Here is a 17,144-nt window from a genome sequence, read left to right as displayed (position 1 = left end):
TTGAAGCCCGATTCGCTTAACAACCGGGTGACTCACTTAGCAACAGCAGACTTAATAATTGTGGCAAAAAAGGTCGTAAAACGGGGCAAAACTCACGTAACGAATGTCTCACTTAATGGAAGTTTTGGGCTCAGTTGTAAAATATAGGTTTTTATTTTATTTTATTTTATTTTATTTCAAATTTATATACCGCACCTTCTCCCAAGGGACTCAGGGCGCTGTACAGCCAGATAAAAACATACAATACAAATATTAAGAACAATTAAAAGAATATATATTAATTTGGCCCCAGTTTAAAATGACAAACCAATTAAAAATTTAAAATTTAAAAATACGTTGTGAAGGTTGTGATACCTGTATTTTTATGCTCACAGGACAAAAAAAGAAAAAGAAAACGATACAATAGACTGTAGGACAATTTTTCTACTTATCAGTTGGACATAAAAAAATCCCCAGCTTTTTATTATTAAAATAAGAGAAAGATTCAAGGCTCTACGTAATTTTGATTTTTCAGTTTTATTACAGTGGCGTGCCTTGATATTCAAGGCCATGTCTTTGATTCCCTCCCAAAACGATTTACAGCAACAATAAAAACCAGTTTTTTTATCAAGCAGAAAACAAGAGAGCCAACTGTCAAGGACACTTTCATTTGGAACATTTTTTGTTAAACAGGAGTTGGATTTAGTGGCAATTTTCAATTCAAGAACTCTGTCCAAATTGCACTTTACTCCACAGAGTATTTACTTTGTCCTGGTGGCCCTTTCCTCTTATCCAAACTTAAAATCATCCTTGAGAAATTCCTTTCAGCCCCAAATCCGGAAAGATACCATGATGATATCCGGGATCAGATCTTTCAAGGCAATAAAGAAACAGAAAATGCGTTTGGGGAGTGCAATAAATGTTGCTTTGGAAACATGAAAAGATTTGAAAAAGAAATCAATTGTCACAGTTGCTAAAACATTTTGGTTGCAGGTACAGAAAATGCAATGAAGGCATTCAAAGCAAACCAAATCAAAGAGGAAAAATGATATTTTACACTCCCATTATTTCATAATACAAAACATCAATTTAATCCCGTTTTATAGATGTGAGAACAGAACCTACCATAATTCATCAAACAATTGCAATTTTCAATTTATTTTTTCTCTATTTCAAATTTTCTCCCCTCCCCCAAAAAATCTTGTGTATGTGGTTGATAAGACTCAACATTAACTAGGTGGCAAAAAAATAATAATAATTCATAATCAATTTCAAATTTAAGGAACCAGTGAAGACAACGGCTGAAAATATGTCTACTTTGGATCATGGATGGAAAATGTATGGCTTCATATTTAAGTACATCATAAAATAAATTTAAGGCTGGCACACAGCACCCAGATATTTAGACCACCTTAATTTGTAGAGAAAAATTATTTTTTTTTTCTGACGAAAATTGTTTAGCAACATTATTCCACTGTCTGGAATCCAAAGCGACATAGCCCAGATTTAATTTTTTATTTGCAAAAAGTAGTACGCCTATGTAGCTTTTAGAAGACGGTTAAAGTGCACCCATATAACAGCGCTTGTATTAGTAATCAGAACTATGTGTACAGTAATCCCTGCGTATTTAAAAATTCCCTGATTTACTGTGGTTTACAAATACTATCTAACATTGTTGTCAAAGGCAAATCAACTGTAATAAATACGTTATTCCGTAGTCTCAGAAAAGCTACTTTAAGAAATTCTTTGAGAAATTCATCCTGGGACATTTGTTTTTTTATGAAAAATAAAATTAAAATTAAATCCTGCAGTTTGATTCTGAGGCAAGCCAGCAAACCAGATCTCTCCTGCTGCGTTGTAATACAATTTAAGAACTTCTATAACAATCATTGTACCGATGAAAAACGTTGGTCTGTTCCCCACGCTCACCCATCGGTGCGAAGGCGGAGAAATGTAAACAGGTTCAAATCCCAGGTACTTCCCTTGGCAGGATTTGACATCTGCTGCAGGAAAAGGAAGAGGGAAAACTCCCGTTTGATAACTCCGGTTCGGCCAAATTCATTTCGGCAGCAGGTTAGACCTCAATAGTAAAAGCGTCTTTTTGAGTTTCGGATATTTTGGCTTTCCAGGCCTCGTTGTTAACAGCAAAAGTCCCACGGTGGGTTAAGTCTTCAAGCAAATGTTTCGGTGAGGAGGTTTTGTTGCTGTTTCTGGTGCAAAACTCCGATGCCCACAGCGGGAGCTGGTAAGGCGGGTCGGCTGACAAGGCAGAGCTGGGAGGAAGTCCAAAAGAGGCAATGTTAGATCCCGATCCCTTTTCTCAACTGGGGTTAAAAAGACGCTGGAGATCATGCACTGGAGACAATTTCCTTCTGTGTCCCATCACACTTGGCCAGTAAAGAATCCTATCCTATCCCTAATAATTCTAATTCTATTCTATTTAATTCTAATTCTAATTCTAAATCTATTCTAACTCTAAATCTATTCTAATTCCATTTCAATTCCAATTCCTATTCCATTCCATTTTCTAATTCTATTCTCTGTTCTGTTCTATTCTACTCTACTCTACTCTTCTCATCTCTTCTCTATTTAATTCTAAATCTAATTCTAATTCTAATTCTAAATCTAATTCTATTCTTATTCTATTCTATTCTATTCTATTCTATTCTATTCTATCCTATTTAATTCTAATTCTAATTCTAATTCTAATTCTATTCTATTCTATTTAATTCTAATTCTATTCTATTCTATTCTATTCTACTCTATTCTATCCTATTTAATTCTAATTCTAATTCTAATTCTATTCTATTCTATTTAATTCTAATTCTGTTCTATTCTATTCTACTCTATTCTATTCTATTTAATTCTAATTCTATTCTATTTAATTCTAATTCTATTCTATTCTATTCTATTTAATTCTATTCTATTCTATTCTACTCTATTTAATTCTATTCTATTCTATTTAATTCTAAGTCTAATTCTAATTCTATTCTATTCTATTTAATTCTAATTCTAATTCTATTCTATTCTATTCTATTCTATTCTATTCTAATTCTTATTCTATTCTATTCTATTCTATTCTATTCAATTCTAATTCTATTCTATTCTATTCTATTCTATTCTAATTCTATTCTATTTAATTCTAATTCTTATTCTATTCTATTCTATTCTATTCTATTCTATTCTATTCTATTCTATTCTACTCTACTCTACTCTACTCTACTCTACTCTATTCTAATTCTATTCTGTTCTGTTCTGTTTTATTTCTGTTCTGTTCTGCTCTACTCTATTATTTCTATTGTAATGTTTTGATTACTTTGTGTTTTGGGGGAGGTTGGTTTTTTTTTTTTTTTAGTTTTGTATTTTGTACTTTAACCTTGCCTTAAACAAAATAAATATATGTATTTTAAAAAAAAGAAATCCTGAATGTTTACCTTGCAAGCCAGTTGCTTTTCAAACCTTGGGGAGACGAATGTCCAGGGCCCCATGTTCTGAGGTTCTTCCTGGCTCCAGACGAAAGCTGCAGAACAAAAGAGACATTTGAAAGTTCACTCGGCCCAAAATTTATACCTGCCAAGTCAGAAATCGGTTGAGTGAGTTTTGCCCCGTTTTCTCGCCACATTTCACGTTAAGTGAATCCCTGCTGTTGTTAAGTGAGCCACAAGGTCGTTAAGCGAATCTGCCTTCCCCGTTGACTTTGCTCGTTGGAAGGCCGCAAAAGGGGATCGCGTGACCGTCATCGTAAATATGTGTCAGGTGTCAAGCATCCGTATGTACATCACGTGAACACGGGGGCAACGGTCGTAAGTGTGAAAAATGGTTGTAAGTCACTTTTTTAAAATGCCGTTGTAACTGACGTAAGAGTCTACCAACCTTTGGCGTTAGTGAACTTGTTCATCTCTTGTTGCAGAGCTTCGAGAGGGAAAGGACACAATTCTTCCAACCTCACAATGGCAGTGTTGTGCTTCTTTTCTTCAAGCAGCTCTCGGTGTTTGGCCAAAGTGTAATAATGTTTGCCAGAACACAGAACCACCTTGCTGACGCTAGGGAGAAGGAAGAATAGAATTATTTCAAACACAGAGAGCCAAGGAAACCAACCAACCAACCAATCAATCAGAATAGAGCTGGAAGGGACCTTGGAGGCCTTCTAGTCCAGCCCCCTGTTCAAGCGGGAAGCCCTATAGAATAGAATAAGAACAGAAGAAGAAAAGATGAATAGACTGGACTGGACTGGACTGGACTGGAACGGAACGGAACAGAACAGAATAGAGGAATGGAATGGAATGGAATGGAATGGAATGGAATGGAATGGAATAGAATAGAATAGAATAGAATAGAATAGAATAGAATAGAATAGAATAGAATAGAATAGAATAGAATAGAAGAATGGAATGGAATGGAATGGAATGGAATAGAATGGAATAGAATGGAATAGAATAGAATGAATAGAATAGAATAGAATAGAATAGAATAGAATAGAATAGAATAGAATAGAATAGAAGAATGGAATGGAATGGAATGGAATGGAATGGAATAGAATAGAGCAGAAAATAGAATAGAATAGAATAGAATAGAATAGAATAGAATAGAGCAGAAAATAGAATAGAAGAATGGAATGGAATGGAATGGAATGGAATGGAATGGAATAGAATAGAATAGAATAGAATAGAATAGAATAGAATAGAAGAATGGAATGGAATGGAATGGAATAGAATAGAATGAATAGAATAGAATAGAATAGAATAGAATAGAATAGAATAGAATAGAATAGAATAGAAGAATGGAATGGAATGGAATGGAATAGAATAGAGCAGAAAATAGAATAGAATAGAATAGAATAGAATAGAATAGAATAGAGCAGAAAATAGAATAGAAGAATGGAATGGAATGGAATAGAATAGGTAAAAAAATTGGACCTGATTTTACAATCTTTTTTTTTTTTTGCACTGGCCATAAAGTGAATCCTGTGTCAGCTTTGGAAGCCATATTAACACCGCTGCCAACTTCTTGTGCTTGGGAAAGTAGGAGGGGGGAATTTAGTAGAGAGATTGCAGTTAGACATAATAGCATTCTTATTTTCGGTTAAGGTCTCGGTGCTCCTGCATCTGGAGGAGGAGTGGTGTTGCAGTGGTGGCTCAATTTGGGACGGATGGTGATTGGGCCGTGTGATGGACTGATGGGTGCAGGGGCTGGATTTGGGGTTTTGATTTACTGGGGGGAAACCTGGAACTCTCAGATTCGGGTTTTCCCAGATGTGCCAGTATACCTACTTTAATAAATGGAAGATTGGAGATGATGCCTGTCTCGGAGTTTGGTTGGAATGCTGACCCCCTGCTTGTAAATGAATCCAGTCATTAAGTGAATACAGTATTAAATGAACCCTTTGTTTACTGGTTTATTGGGGTTTTAATCCCATAAACTGCCCAGAGGCATGATGAATTAAGTTGGGTGGGTGACCATATAAATTTTCTAAGCAAAATGAACGTATGATTGAATGGATCAAATCAAGTCAAGTCAAGTCAAGTCAAGTCAAGTCAAGTCAAGTCAAGTCAAGTCAAGTCAAGTCAAAGTCAAAGTCAAAGTCAAAGTCAAAGTCAAAATAAAATAAAATAAAATAAAATAAAATAAAATAAAATAAAATAAAATAAAATAATAAAATAAAATAAAATAAATAAAAAAATAAAAAATAAAATAAAATAAAATAAAATAAAATAAAGTAAAGTAAAGTAAAGTAAAGTAAAGTAAAGTAAAGTAAAGTAAAGTAAAGTAAAGTAAAGTAAAGTAAAGTAAAGTAAAGTAAAGTAAAGTAAAATAAAATAAAATAAAACCAACAACACTAAATACATAAATAACCAAGTTACCTTTTAGGATCTACGGTTGAATCACCAATGACAGGCCTGAACGTGGTTCCAGGAGCCATTTCTAGTAAGCTTGACACGGCAGTCTAGGCAATGAATAAGATGGGAAAATATATAAATATGATAAACAGGTAGTCCTCGGCTTACAACAATTCACTTAGTGACCGTTCAAAGTTACAACAGCACTGATAATTGTGACTTAGGACCATTTTTCACACTTATGACCATTACAGCATCCCCGTGAAAATTCAGACGCTTGGCTACTGACTCGTACTTATGACTGTTGCTGTGTCCCGGAGGTCACGCCATCCTTTTTTGCAACCTTCCGACAAGCAACGTCCAGGGGGGAAGCCAGATTCACTTAACAACCGGATTACTGACTAATCAGCTGCATTGATTCTCTTAAGAACTGGGGCAAGAAAAATAGAGCGAAAACTCAAAGTTGAGGTAGTCCTTAACTTTTGACTGCAATGGAGCCCCACATTTTTGTGGTTAAGTGAGACATTTGTTAAATAACAAATATCTCACTTAACCACAAAAATGTGGGGCTCCCTTGCGGTCGAAAGTTGAGGACTACCTGTACTTGAGACAGGATGGGGAAAACAGGAACAGGCCAAGGTTTGGAAAGGCTTTCTTCTGATGTTCTACTCATCATTTCTGGTCCTAAAAGAGCTTACAGAGCCACAGGTCGTAAGTCAAGGACTGCCCGTCAAGCCGGGATCGGCAAACTTGGAAACTTTTTTAAACTTGTGGACTTCTAACTCCCAGAATTCTTCCGCTGATGAATTCTGGGAATTGAAGTCCAAAAAGATCCCTCGCCGTAAAAAGAAATGAAAAGATGAATAGTGACAACCACACCAGGAAGTACTTTCTACGCACAGGTAAGCGAAGGAGAGTTTTGGGCGACACCACTATGAGGGGTTTCCGGAAGTTTCGAACCATCTGCCTCCGAAGTAAATGGAAATATTGCGCCGGGGTGGTTGGATGGACCACGGACATATTTACGTGGTCGCCGTCGATCCCTTCCTCTGAGCTATCACACATCTGTGGGAAAAAGAAAACCACAACATTTGACCAACTCTTTAAAATAAGGGTCTCCATCCAGACTTGGCCCCTTTAAGACTTGTGGACTTCGACTCCCAGAATTCTCTCTGCATTTTCCCAGAATTCTGGCTCCTCCCACAGCGGCCGAGGAATTCTGGGAGTCGAAGTCCGCAAGTCTTAAAGGGGCTCAGGTTGGAGATCCTTGCTTTAAAATGTCTCCTTCATGGGATTCAGAACACAGGAAGTCCTCGATTTACAACCATTCATTTAGTGACCGTTCGAAGTTACAATGGCACTGGGAAAAAAAGTGACTTGGGACCAATCTTCACAGTTATGACCGTTGCAGCATCCCCAGGTTCACGTGATCCCAAATTCAGATACTTGGCGGACTGGTTCATACTTATGACGGTTGCAGTGTCCCAGGCACACATGATCCCCCTTTTGCGACCTTCTGACGAGCAAAGTCAGAAGGGGGAAACCAGATTCACTTAACAACGGTGGCAAGAGAAGTCGTAAAATGGGGCAAAACTCACTTAACACGTGTCTCACTTAGCAACATACATTTTGTGCTCGATTAAGAAAAGTCGTAAAACGGGGCAAAGCTCACTTAACACGTGTCTCACTTAGCAACATACATTTTGTGCTTGACTGTGGTCGTAAGAGAAGTCGTAAAATGGGGCAAAAGTCAACACGTGTTTCACTTAGCAACATAAATTTTGTGCCCGATTGTGGTCATAAGAAAAGTCATAAAACGGGGCAAAACTCACTTAACACATGTCTCACTTAGCAACATAAATTTTGGGCTCGATTGTGGTCATAAGAAAAGTCGTAAAATGGGGCAAAACTCACTTAACATATGTCTCACTTAGCAACATAAATTTTGGGCTTGATTGTGGTTGTAAAAAAAGTCGTAAAACGGGGCAAAACTCACTTAACACGTGTTTCACTTAGCAACATAAATTTTGTGCTTGATTGTGGTCATAAGAAAAGTCGTAAAATGGGGCAAAACTCACTTAATGCGTGTCTCACTTAGCAACATAAATTTTGGGCTTGATTGTGGTTGTAAAAAAAGTCGTAAAACGGGGCAAAACTCACTTAACACGTGTTTCACTTAGCAACATAAATTTTGTGCTTGATTGTGGTCATAAGAAAAGTCGTAAAATGGGGCAAAACTCACTTAATGCGTGTCTCATTTAGCAACATACATTTTGTGCTCGATTGTGGTCGTAAGTCGAGGACTACCTGTCCAATGAATAAACACAGGGATGGGAGATATTTAAGGAGGGTTGTTTTTTTTTTTTTTGCAGAGACATAAATCTGAAGAAACTCTGGACGGCAGACGTCGCCTCAGGCTACCTGCAGGAATCGTTCGACCCGACATGAAGAATGTTCCGGTCCAGCCCCGTCATAGCCGTGTGGAAGGAGAACTACCAGTCCGCTCTGCAGGAGCCACTTGGCTTCTCCTGTAGAGGAGAAGTTATCCAATGTCAATAATGATGACACACTATTGGCGTCTGCCAGATAGCACGCAAGGAGCCCTTCACTATTTGCTTGGCTGCCCCTCTCCTTTCTAGCACTGATGATGTTACCTAGTTGGGTCATGAAACGTCTCCCAGAAGGCTCAGAGAGCACCGAGGACCCCACAATCTTCCTCCTCCTCCTCCCTGCAAACCCCACTCCCTACTAGCACTGATGATGTTACCTAGTTGGGTCATGAAACGTCCTCCCAGAAAGCATCCAAGTTCGGAGAGCACCGAGGACCCTTCAATATTCTCCTTTCAAATATTTCAAATATTCTCCTTTATCAGAACCGTAAATCTATTTTCTATCCAAACAGACCTCCGAGTCTCACCTCCAGAGATAAAGGTATCAAAGATGATCTGGGCTCCGTTGAAGAAATCCCCAAACTGAGCCTCCCAAACGGGCAACAGGTTGGGGCTGTCGATACTCATCCCGTACTCAAAGCCCAGCACCGCTTCTTCCGACAGGGGGCTGTTGCTCACCTAAGGGAGGACAGGAGACGGCAGAATGGGGGACGGTCTATTTGCAGGAAATAGGCCCCTCTGCACACACACACACACTCTTAAAGCGAGATAATTGTAGAAGCTTATGGATGGATGGATGGATGGATGGATGGATGGATGGATGGATGGAAGGGGGGAGGAGGAAGAGAGAAGAAAGGAGAAAAGGAAGGAAACAAAGAGAGGCCATGGATGGATGGATGGATGGAAGGAAGGAAGGACATGGAGGGATGGATGACACAATGGATGGAAGGAAGTGGGGAGGAAGGAAAGAGAAAAGGAAGGAGGGAAGGAAGGAAGGAAACAAAGAAGGGCCAAGGAAGGAAGGAAGGAGGGAGGGAAGGAAGGAAAGAGGGAGGGACATGGAGGGATGGATGACACAATGGATAAAAGGAAGGGGGGAGGAGGAAGAGAGAAGGAAGGAGGGAAGGAAGGAAGGAAGGAGGGAGGGACATGGAGGGATGGATGACACAATGGATGAAAGGAAGGGGGGAGGAGGAAGAGAGAAGGAAGGACACGGAGGGATGGACGACACGATGGATAGAAGGAAGGGGGAGGAGGAAGGAAGGAGAAAAGGAAGAAGGGAAGGAAAGAAGGAAAGGAAGGAAGGACATGGATGGATGGATGGATGGAAGGAAGGAAGGAGGAAGGAAGAAAGGAAGGACATGGAGGGATGGACGACACGATGGATGGAAGGAAGGGGGGAGGAGGAAGAGAGAAGGACGGAAGGAAGGAGGGAAGGAAGGAAAGAAAGAAGGACGGACATGGATGGATGGATGGAAGGAAAGAAGGAAGGATATGGAGGGATGGATAACACAATGGATGGAAGGAAGGGGGAGGAGGAAGAGAGAAGGAAGCAGAAAAGGAAGGAGGAGTGAAAGGAAAGAAAGAAGGAAAGGGGTGGATAGATGGATGGATGGATGGATGGATGGATGGATGGATGAAGGGATGGATGGATGGATGGATGGATGAAGGGATGGAAGCAGGGGTGAAATCCAGCAGGTTCTGACAGGTTCTGGAGAACCGGTAGTAGAAATTTTGAGCAGTTCGGAGAACCAGCAAATACCACCTCTGGCTGGCCCCAGAGTGGGGTGGGAAGGGAGATTTTGCAATATCCTTCCCCCAGGAGTGGGGAGGGAATGGAGATTTTGCAGTATCCTTCCCCTGCCACGCCCACCAAGCCACGCCCACAGAACCAGTAGGAAAAATTTTGGATTTCACCCCTGGATGGAAGGAAGGCCACGGATGGATGGAGTGATGGATGGATGGAAGGAAGGAAGGGAGGGAGGGAGGGTTACTGCAGAAAGAGGATGATCTAACCATATATATATTTATCTGGAAGGTTCATATGAGACTTAAAACCTACATGCATAAAATTTCATTCTCAATTTTTTATGACATAGAAATTGTTATCCCCAATCTACAACTTGACACGTTCATAGATTTAAAATCTAACGTGTGTCTCTTACATATGTGTAAGTATGTGTCTCCTTCTGCGTGTTTTCTTTCTGCAGTTTGCTTATTATACACTTCTATGAAAGCAAAACCCATTTTTTGGTCAGAGGCAGTCCTGATGGGGTTTATATATGCAGCCATGCACAATAAGGGGGGGGGGGAAACAAAAACCTGCGAGCGTTTGGCACGTGGCATTGAGCCAAGCCACCTCAAAGGAAACCACATCCTTCATCTCAGAGTGTTTGATGTGTTACGAAGTCTTCCTGCTGTTCTCCCTAGAAACAATGCTTTGATAACTCTGCTTTTCATGTGGAATTTCAAGAATGCAATTCTTATAGGTAAAAAGGATGGAGTACGAGTATGAATCTCCTCTTCCTCCTCCTCCTCTCCCTTTCTCCCTTTCTCTTCTTCTCTCTCTCTCTCCCTTTCTCTCTCTCTTTCTTTCTTCTTCTCTCTCCCTTTCTCTTTGTTCTCTCTTTTTTTTCTTTCTTTTTCTCTCTTTCTCTTTTTCTCCTTCTATCTCCTCTCTCTCTCTTCTCTCTCCCTCTTTTTCTCTTTCTCTTCTTCTTCTCTTTCTCATTCTCTCTCTCTCTTGCTTCTCTCTCTCTCTTTCTTCTTCTCTCTCCCTTTCTCTTTTTTCTCTTTCTCTTCTTTCTCTTTTTTCTCTCTCCCTTTCTCTTTTTCTCTTCTTTTTCTTTCTCCTCTCCTCTCTCTCCCCCTTTCTCTTCTCTCTCCCCCTTTCTCTTTTTCTCTCTCTTTCTCTTCTCTCTTTCTCTCTTTCTTTCTTCTTCTCGCTTTCCTTTTCTTTTTTCTCCTCGTCTTTCTCTTTTACTCTCCCTCTCTTTTTCTCTTCTTCTTTCTCCTCTCTCTCTCTCTCTTCCCTCTCTCCCTTCTTTTTCTCTCTCTCTTTCTCTTCTCTCTCTCTCTCTCTCTGTGTACCCTGTTTCCCTGAAAATAAGACATCCTCTGATAATCAGCCCAATCAGGCTTTTGAGCGCATGCACTAAAATAAGCCTCCCCCCTCCCCGAAAATAAGCTCTCCCCAAAAATATTTAAACACAGAGCTGGAAATCAGGTAAGATGGCAAGAGGATAATAAGACCTCCCTGAAAATAAGGCCAAGCGCTTATTTCTGGGTTCAGAAAAATATAAGACAGGGTCTTATTTTCGGGAAAACATCTGAAACTTTGTGGAATGGAAGTTTGATGAGAAGTGGGAAAAGCAAATTACAACACAATATTCTCACGTGATCTCCAGAGAGCAAGCTAACGTGTGACGATTTGGAAATAAATCTTAATTGAGCCAGGGAGAATTTTGTTCCCCCAAAAATGTCCCCGTGGGAAGTCCACGTGAGGCAGAGTGTGCGGTGAAGAAGTCCTCTCGTTCCAACTTTCACTTTCTCACCTCAAGGAAGCCCTTCTGATCTGCAGACATGTGGTTCAAAGGGATGTAGGTTTCCCCCGTCTCTTGACAAACCAACATGACATGTCTCTGGCTGAACGTCCCTCGACCCACGTCTTGCCCGCTCAGACGGATGTTAAAACCTTGGTAGAAAGCAAATCTGTGGTGAGAATTGATCACAAGTGAAAGATTCAGAAGGAGGAAGGCCTCCCTTCTTCCTAAGGATTTTCCTAAATGAAGGCTTGACTTCTATACCTATCTCAAGCTCTGTTTTGTTTCCCCTTTCTTGCTAAAATACCGTATTTTTTGGAGTATAAGATGCACCTACCTTTTTTGGTGAGGAAAAGAAAAAGAAGAAATCTCCCTCTGCCTCCTAGCAATTTTGCCTCCTTGCAGCAAACAGCCTGCTTTACTTTCAGTTTCGTTTTCAGCATAGCTTGATCAGCACAAGGGAAAAAAAAAATCTGCTCCAGCAATTTACCTCTTTGCAGCAAGCAGCAGAGCCCTGCGCAAAACAGCGGAGAGCAAATCAGCGGAGAGCAAATCAGCTGAGAGTTGGAGGCTGATCCAATCAAGTTGGGCTAATTAGGTTGTGCTGAAGCTGAAAGGAGCTGTTTTTTCTTGCTGTTTGCTTGCAAGGAGGTAAACTGCTGGGAGGCAGAGGCCAGAGGGTGGGGGCCAGTGGGTGGGCGAGGCTACATTCGGTGTATAAGACGCATTTAAATTTTCACCCCCTTTTAGGGGGGGGAAAAGGTGCGTCTTATACTCCGAAAAATACGGTAAGTGTTTGGTCTAGTTTTAAGACTGGGTGATTCTAAATATCTCTTTTTGCCTCTTTATAGGGAGGTGTCGGTTTAATGCCAAGCCAACACAAGGGGGGGGTCCTTGTTGAATGATTATTCGTGGTCAGCCTTCCCAGGCAGACCACGACAGGACAGGAAATATGTCCAGATGAGCTAATTCTACTTGATTTGTAAAGCTACATTAACGGAATCTTGCAAGTGTGAAAGTACAAATATCCCACCGTCTCTTTTACAGCCTGAGAAGTTCAATCCATCAGGAGAACCCGAAGGTGCTTCTCCACAATGAAACCGGACCTTCTGCGAACGACTTTGCCAAGATGAGTTCTCTTTTTTCGTATACGTTTTCCCATTTACGTTTTACTTTCCTGGCTTAACAGTGGATGAAGCTTATATATGTTTTAAAGATCTACCTTGACACAGGAGAGAACCGAAAGCTAGTGCTTCAGCGGTGGCCCAGTCTAATTTCACTCCTTCCTCCATCTTCAGCACTCGTGACTGCACGCCCAACACAGAACAGAACAGAACAGGGACAAAACAGGAACACAATAGGAACAAAGCAGAAGCAGGAGGAAATGAAACGAAACGAAACGAAACGAAACGAAACGAAACGAAACGAAACAAAACAAAACAAAACAAAACAAAACAAAACAAAAATAGGACAGAGGAGGAGCAGGAGCAGAACAGAACAGAATACAAAACAAATCAGGAAGTGGAACAGAACAGGAACAAAGCAGGAGCAGGAGGAAAAGAAAAGAAGAAAAAAAACAAGACAAAAAAAAAAATAGGACAGAACCAGAGCAGGAGCAGGAGCAGGAGCAGGAGCAGAAGCAGAAGCAGAAGCAGGACAGGACAGGACAGGACAGGACAGGACAGGAACAGGAACAGGAACAGGAACAGAATACAAAACAAATCAGGAAGAGGAACAGAACAGAATAAGACAGGAACAGAACCAGGACAGAACAGAACAGGAAAAGAACAGAAACAGAACAGAAATAAACACAAATCATTATTTTGTTACTTCAACTTCCGAAAGATCTAAGCCTAAGGGTTTCTTGCTTAATTTTTGCAGAAAAACTAAACAACAGCATATGACTGCATATGGTGGGGAAACAAGGGACAGCACACACACCATAACTTCACTGTGTATGACATGCACACCGTAACCTGTACATAACCTCTGCCATTTGCAAAATGAAGTAAGCCCCACTGACTTGAATGGGACTTCCTGGCTTGAATGTGATCCTAACTGCTTTCAAAGCAGGTCGATTCTAATAAAAAGCCATATTTTTGACAATGGCCTTGCAAAACCTGCCTATTTTAAAATTTTAGTTTGCTTTTAAGATAAGGACAATTGAAATAGGATGCATTCAAGGGGAGTTTGTTCCTTCCATTCCTACTGTTTAAAAAACTAACATTATTTAACGATATTTTTATCATAAACACAGTTGGCTCATGTAATGTCTTAAAAGCCATAAAGTTTCGGACTGGGCCACACTCCAAACTCAAAGGTCCAAATGTCCTTTAGGGCACACACTGGCAGCTCCTAAAACCAAACACGTATTTATTTATTTATTTATTTCAAATATCATGGAACAGCAATCCTAAAGGTGCTTTTGCAAAAAGCCAGTAACTGGACTTTGTTTTTCCTTGGAAAACCTTCCTTGAGAACTGAAGAAGCTTCCTGGGGATGAGAAGCGAAACCTCTTCAAGGAAAAACCCAGAAAGTCCAGTTGCCTTAAAAGTCAGCTGAAGAACTGGAGAAGCTTCTTGGATAAGAAGCGAAACATTTTCTAAAGGGGGAAAAAAAAAACCCCGAGAAAATCCAGTTGCCTTTTGAGAAAGCACCTTTGGGACAACCTGGGTGACGGAAAATCTCCTCAGATATGGAACAGCAAGTTTCACAAAACACGTTTTTGCCTTACAATCCAATATTTGAAGTAAATTAATGACAGCAGACACTTGGCAAATGACTCATATTTATGACCGTTTTGTGACCTTCTGACCAGCAAAGTCAATGTGGGAAGCCCGATTCAGTTAACCACCGGGTTACTAACTTAACGATTGCGGCGATTCGCTTAACAACCGTGGTGAGAAAGGTCGTAAAATGAGGCAAAAACTCTCTGGACCAATGTCTCGCTTAGCAACGGAATCTTTGGGCTCCATTGCGGTCGTAAGGACTGCCTGTACCATCTTTCGCACGTCTAGAGTTGTATTTGAGGATCTCGAACCTGAGCGTGCGTCTTCAGGATGTGGTTGTGCAGTTGTAATTCTTCGGGCACTTCCACCGACTTGACCCCGACATACTGGAGGAGTGGTAGAGGAACGCCTGTGTCCCACGTTGTGACCCTCGGCGTGGGCTCCACCAGGCCGGTCCAGTGGGCCTGGAGGTTGGGCCACGGAGGGGCATACATAGCCATGGTGGAGAGATGTTCGTTGAGCTTTGAGTAATAGGAAGTTTTGATCTCCAATATTTCCTGCTCAGTTGTAAGTCCCTCGGCCACCAGCCCCTCCACGTAAGTATCTGGGATGCTTTTCCGGGATCTGTCCGGCAAAACGAGACACAAAAATGCACGAGATGGGTTTTTATTTCCCAAACCTCAGCCGTTTTAAGATGCATGGATTTCAATTCCCAGAATTCCCAGCCATTGTTTCTCAATCTTAGCTATTTTAAGATGCATGGATTTCAATTCCCAGAATTCCCCACCATCGTATCTCAATCTTAGCTATTTTAAGATCTATGGATTTCAATTCCCAGAATTCTCCACCATTGTTTCTCAATCTTAGCTATTTTAAGATATATGGATTTCAATTCCCAGAATTCTCCACCATTGTTTCTCAATCTTAGCTATTTTAAGATGCATGGATTTCAATTCCCAGAATTCTCCACCATCGTATCTCAATCTTAGCTATTTTAAGATATATGGATTTCAATTCCCAGAATTCTCCACCATTGTTTTTCAATCTTAGCTATTTTAAGATATATGGATTTCAATTCCCAGAATTCCCTACCATCGTATCTCAATCTTAGCTATTTTAAGATATATGGATTTCAATTCCCAGAATTCTCCACCATTGTTTCTCAATCTTAGCTATTTTAAGATGCATGGATTTCAATTCTCAGAATTCTCCACCATTGTTTCTCAATCTTAGCTAATTTAAGATATATGGATTTCAATTCCCAGAATTCCTATCCATTGTTTTCCAATCTCAGCCGTTTTAAGTTGCATGGATTTCAATTCCCAGAATTCTCCACCATTGTTTCTCAATCTTAGCTATTTTAAGATATATGGATTTCAATTCCCAGAATTCCTATCCATTGTTTTCCAATCTCAGCCATTTTAAGTTGCATGGATTTCAATTCCCAGAATTCCCCACCATTGTATCTCAATCTCAGCCAGTTTTAAGATGTGTGGATTTCTGGGAAGGCTGGCTAGGGAATTCTGGGAATCAAAGTCCACACATAGAAACGATTTTTAAAAAAATCCCTTTTTATGACCCTGTAATCACAGGAACACTGCAAGTGTGGAAAAACAATTCAAATTCAAGCACCCCCAACCGATGGGCCTCTGTCTTCTTCTCATAGGCACCTGGTAAGGATGAACCTACCACCTCTTCTGGGAGGTGCTTCCAAGGTCAAAAGCTCTGCCTGCGGAGCTGGCAGCTGAGTCGGACAGTGAGGAGGTTGGGGAGGAACATGGGCCAGTCCTGGGGGCTGGGGAAAGCTCAGACGAGGGCTCTGCGTTGGAGGCAGAGAGGGAGGTAGACAGCAGTGAGGCAGAGGAAGAGCTGGAGCCTTTTCCCAGTGTGCGCATGTGCAGAGCTGCCAGAAGAGAAGAACAACTAAGAAAGCAGGGTCGACTAGGGAGTAAAGCTACACCTTGGAGGTGATTGGCCCCTCCCATAGGAAACAAAAGAGGAGCGAACGGGGAGTGGGCTTTTGCAGGAAACAATTCATTCAGTCGATCGTTGCCAAAGTGGAAAGTTCTGTTTGTGACTTTAAAAGACTCTGTGCCAAGTTTTGCCTTGTCTGCAGTTGGAAACTAGTTATCTGGCAGCTTTCCCAGAAAGATAAGGTCTGTGTTAATAATGCTTGTTTGCCAAGCCGTGCTGACTGTGAATGAATGTCATTCACAGTTGTGTAAATAAAAGGGGGTTTACCGGGACTAAGACTCTGCTTCTTGCTACTTAAGGAAGCCTCTGTCATAACAAGCTCTTCCGGTTACTATTAATGTTTACCTGATTATTTTATACATGGTGGGGTTGGTGAAAGAGGGCTCATCGAGTTCGTTGTGACCCCACTGCCGATAACAGAGAAGATCCACAATCACATCCTTCCGGAAGAGTCGCTGGTACTCCACTGCCAATCGGGCAGCTCTGAGAACTTCTTCTGGATCATCTCCATTCACGTGGATGACAGCACAGTCAACTATCTTACCTAACATGGTGAAGAGGAAGAGAGAGAAGAAGGTGAAGACGTACCAAAGAGGACTCCACGAATTCTCTAGGAACGTCTGGCCAGCTAGAACTCCCGTTTTTTGGGGGGGGGGTTTCCTCCTTCCAATTCAGGAACAGAACTGCACAATC

General features: G+C 40.8%; 1 protein-coding gene across 1 annotated transcript in view; it reads right to left on the bottom strand.

Moving 5' to 3' along the window:
* Positions 1-497: 497 nt before the first annotated feature.
* DHTKD1 (dehydrogenase E1 and transketolase domain containing 1) overlaps positions 498-17,144 on the bottom strand; it is a 29,591-nt gene continuing 12,944 nt past the window's right edge. The window contains exons 7-17 of the mRNA XM_060694920.2: positions 16,797-16,995; positions 14,789-15,101; positions 12,971-13,055; positions 11,761-11,900; positions 8,734-8,884; positions 8,238-8,344; positions 6,717-6,881; positions 5,841-5,923; positions 3,853-4,022; positions 3,414-3,499; positions 498-2,252 (exon numbers count right to left, since the gene is read on the bottom strand). Of these exons, the coding sequence (XP_060550903.2) occupies positions 2,151-2,252; positions 3,414-3,499; positions 3,853-4,022; positions 5,841-5,923; positions 6,717-6,881; positions 8,238-8,344; positions 8,734-8,884; positions 11,761-11,900; positions 12,971-13,055; positions 14,789-15,101; positions 16,797-16,995 (1,601 nt within the window). The 3' untranslated portion in view covers positions 498-2,150. The remainder of the gene's footprint in view (positions 2,253-3,413; positions 3,500-3,852; positions 4,023-5,840; positions 5,924-6,716; positions 6,882-8,237; positions 8,345-8,733; positions 8,885-11,760; positions 11,901-12,970; positions 13,056-14,788; positions 15,102-16,796; positions 16,996-17,144) is intronic.

The sequence above is a fragment of the Pantherophis guttatus genome, chromosome 7 (genome assembly GCF_059756535.1).
Source record: "Pantherophis guttatus breed Tessera chromosome 7, ASM5975653v1, whole genome shotgun sequence".
NCBI lineage: Eukaryota > Metazoa > Chordata > Lepidosauria > Squamata > Colubridae > Pantherophis > Pantherophis guttatus.
Note: the sequence above shows the minus strand (reverse complement) of the source record. Positions and strands in the feature narration are given on the sequence as shown.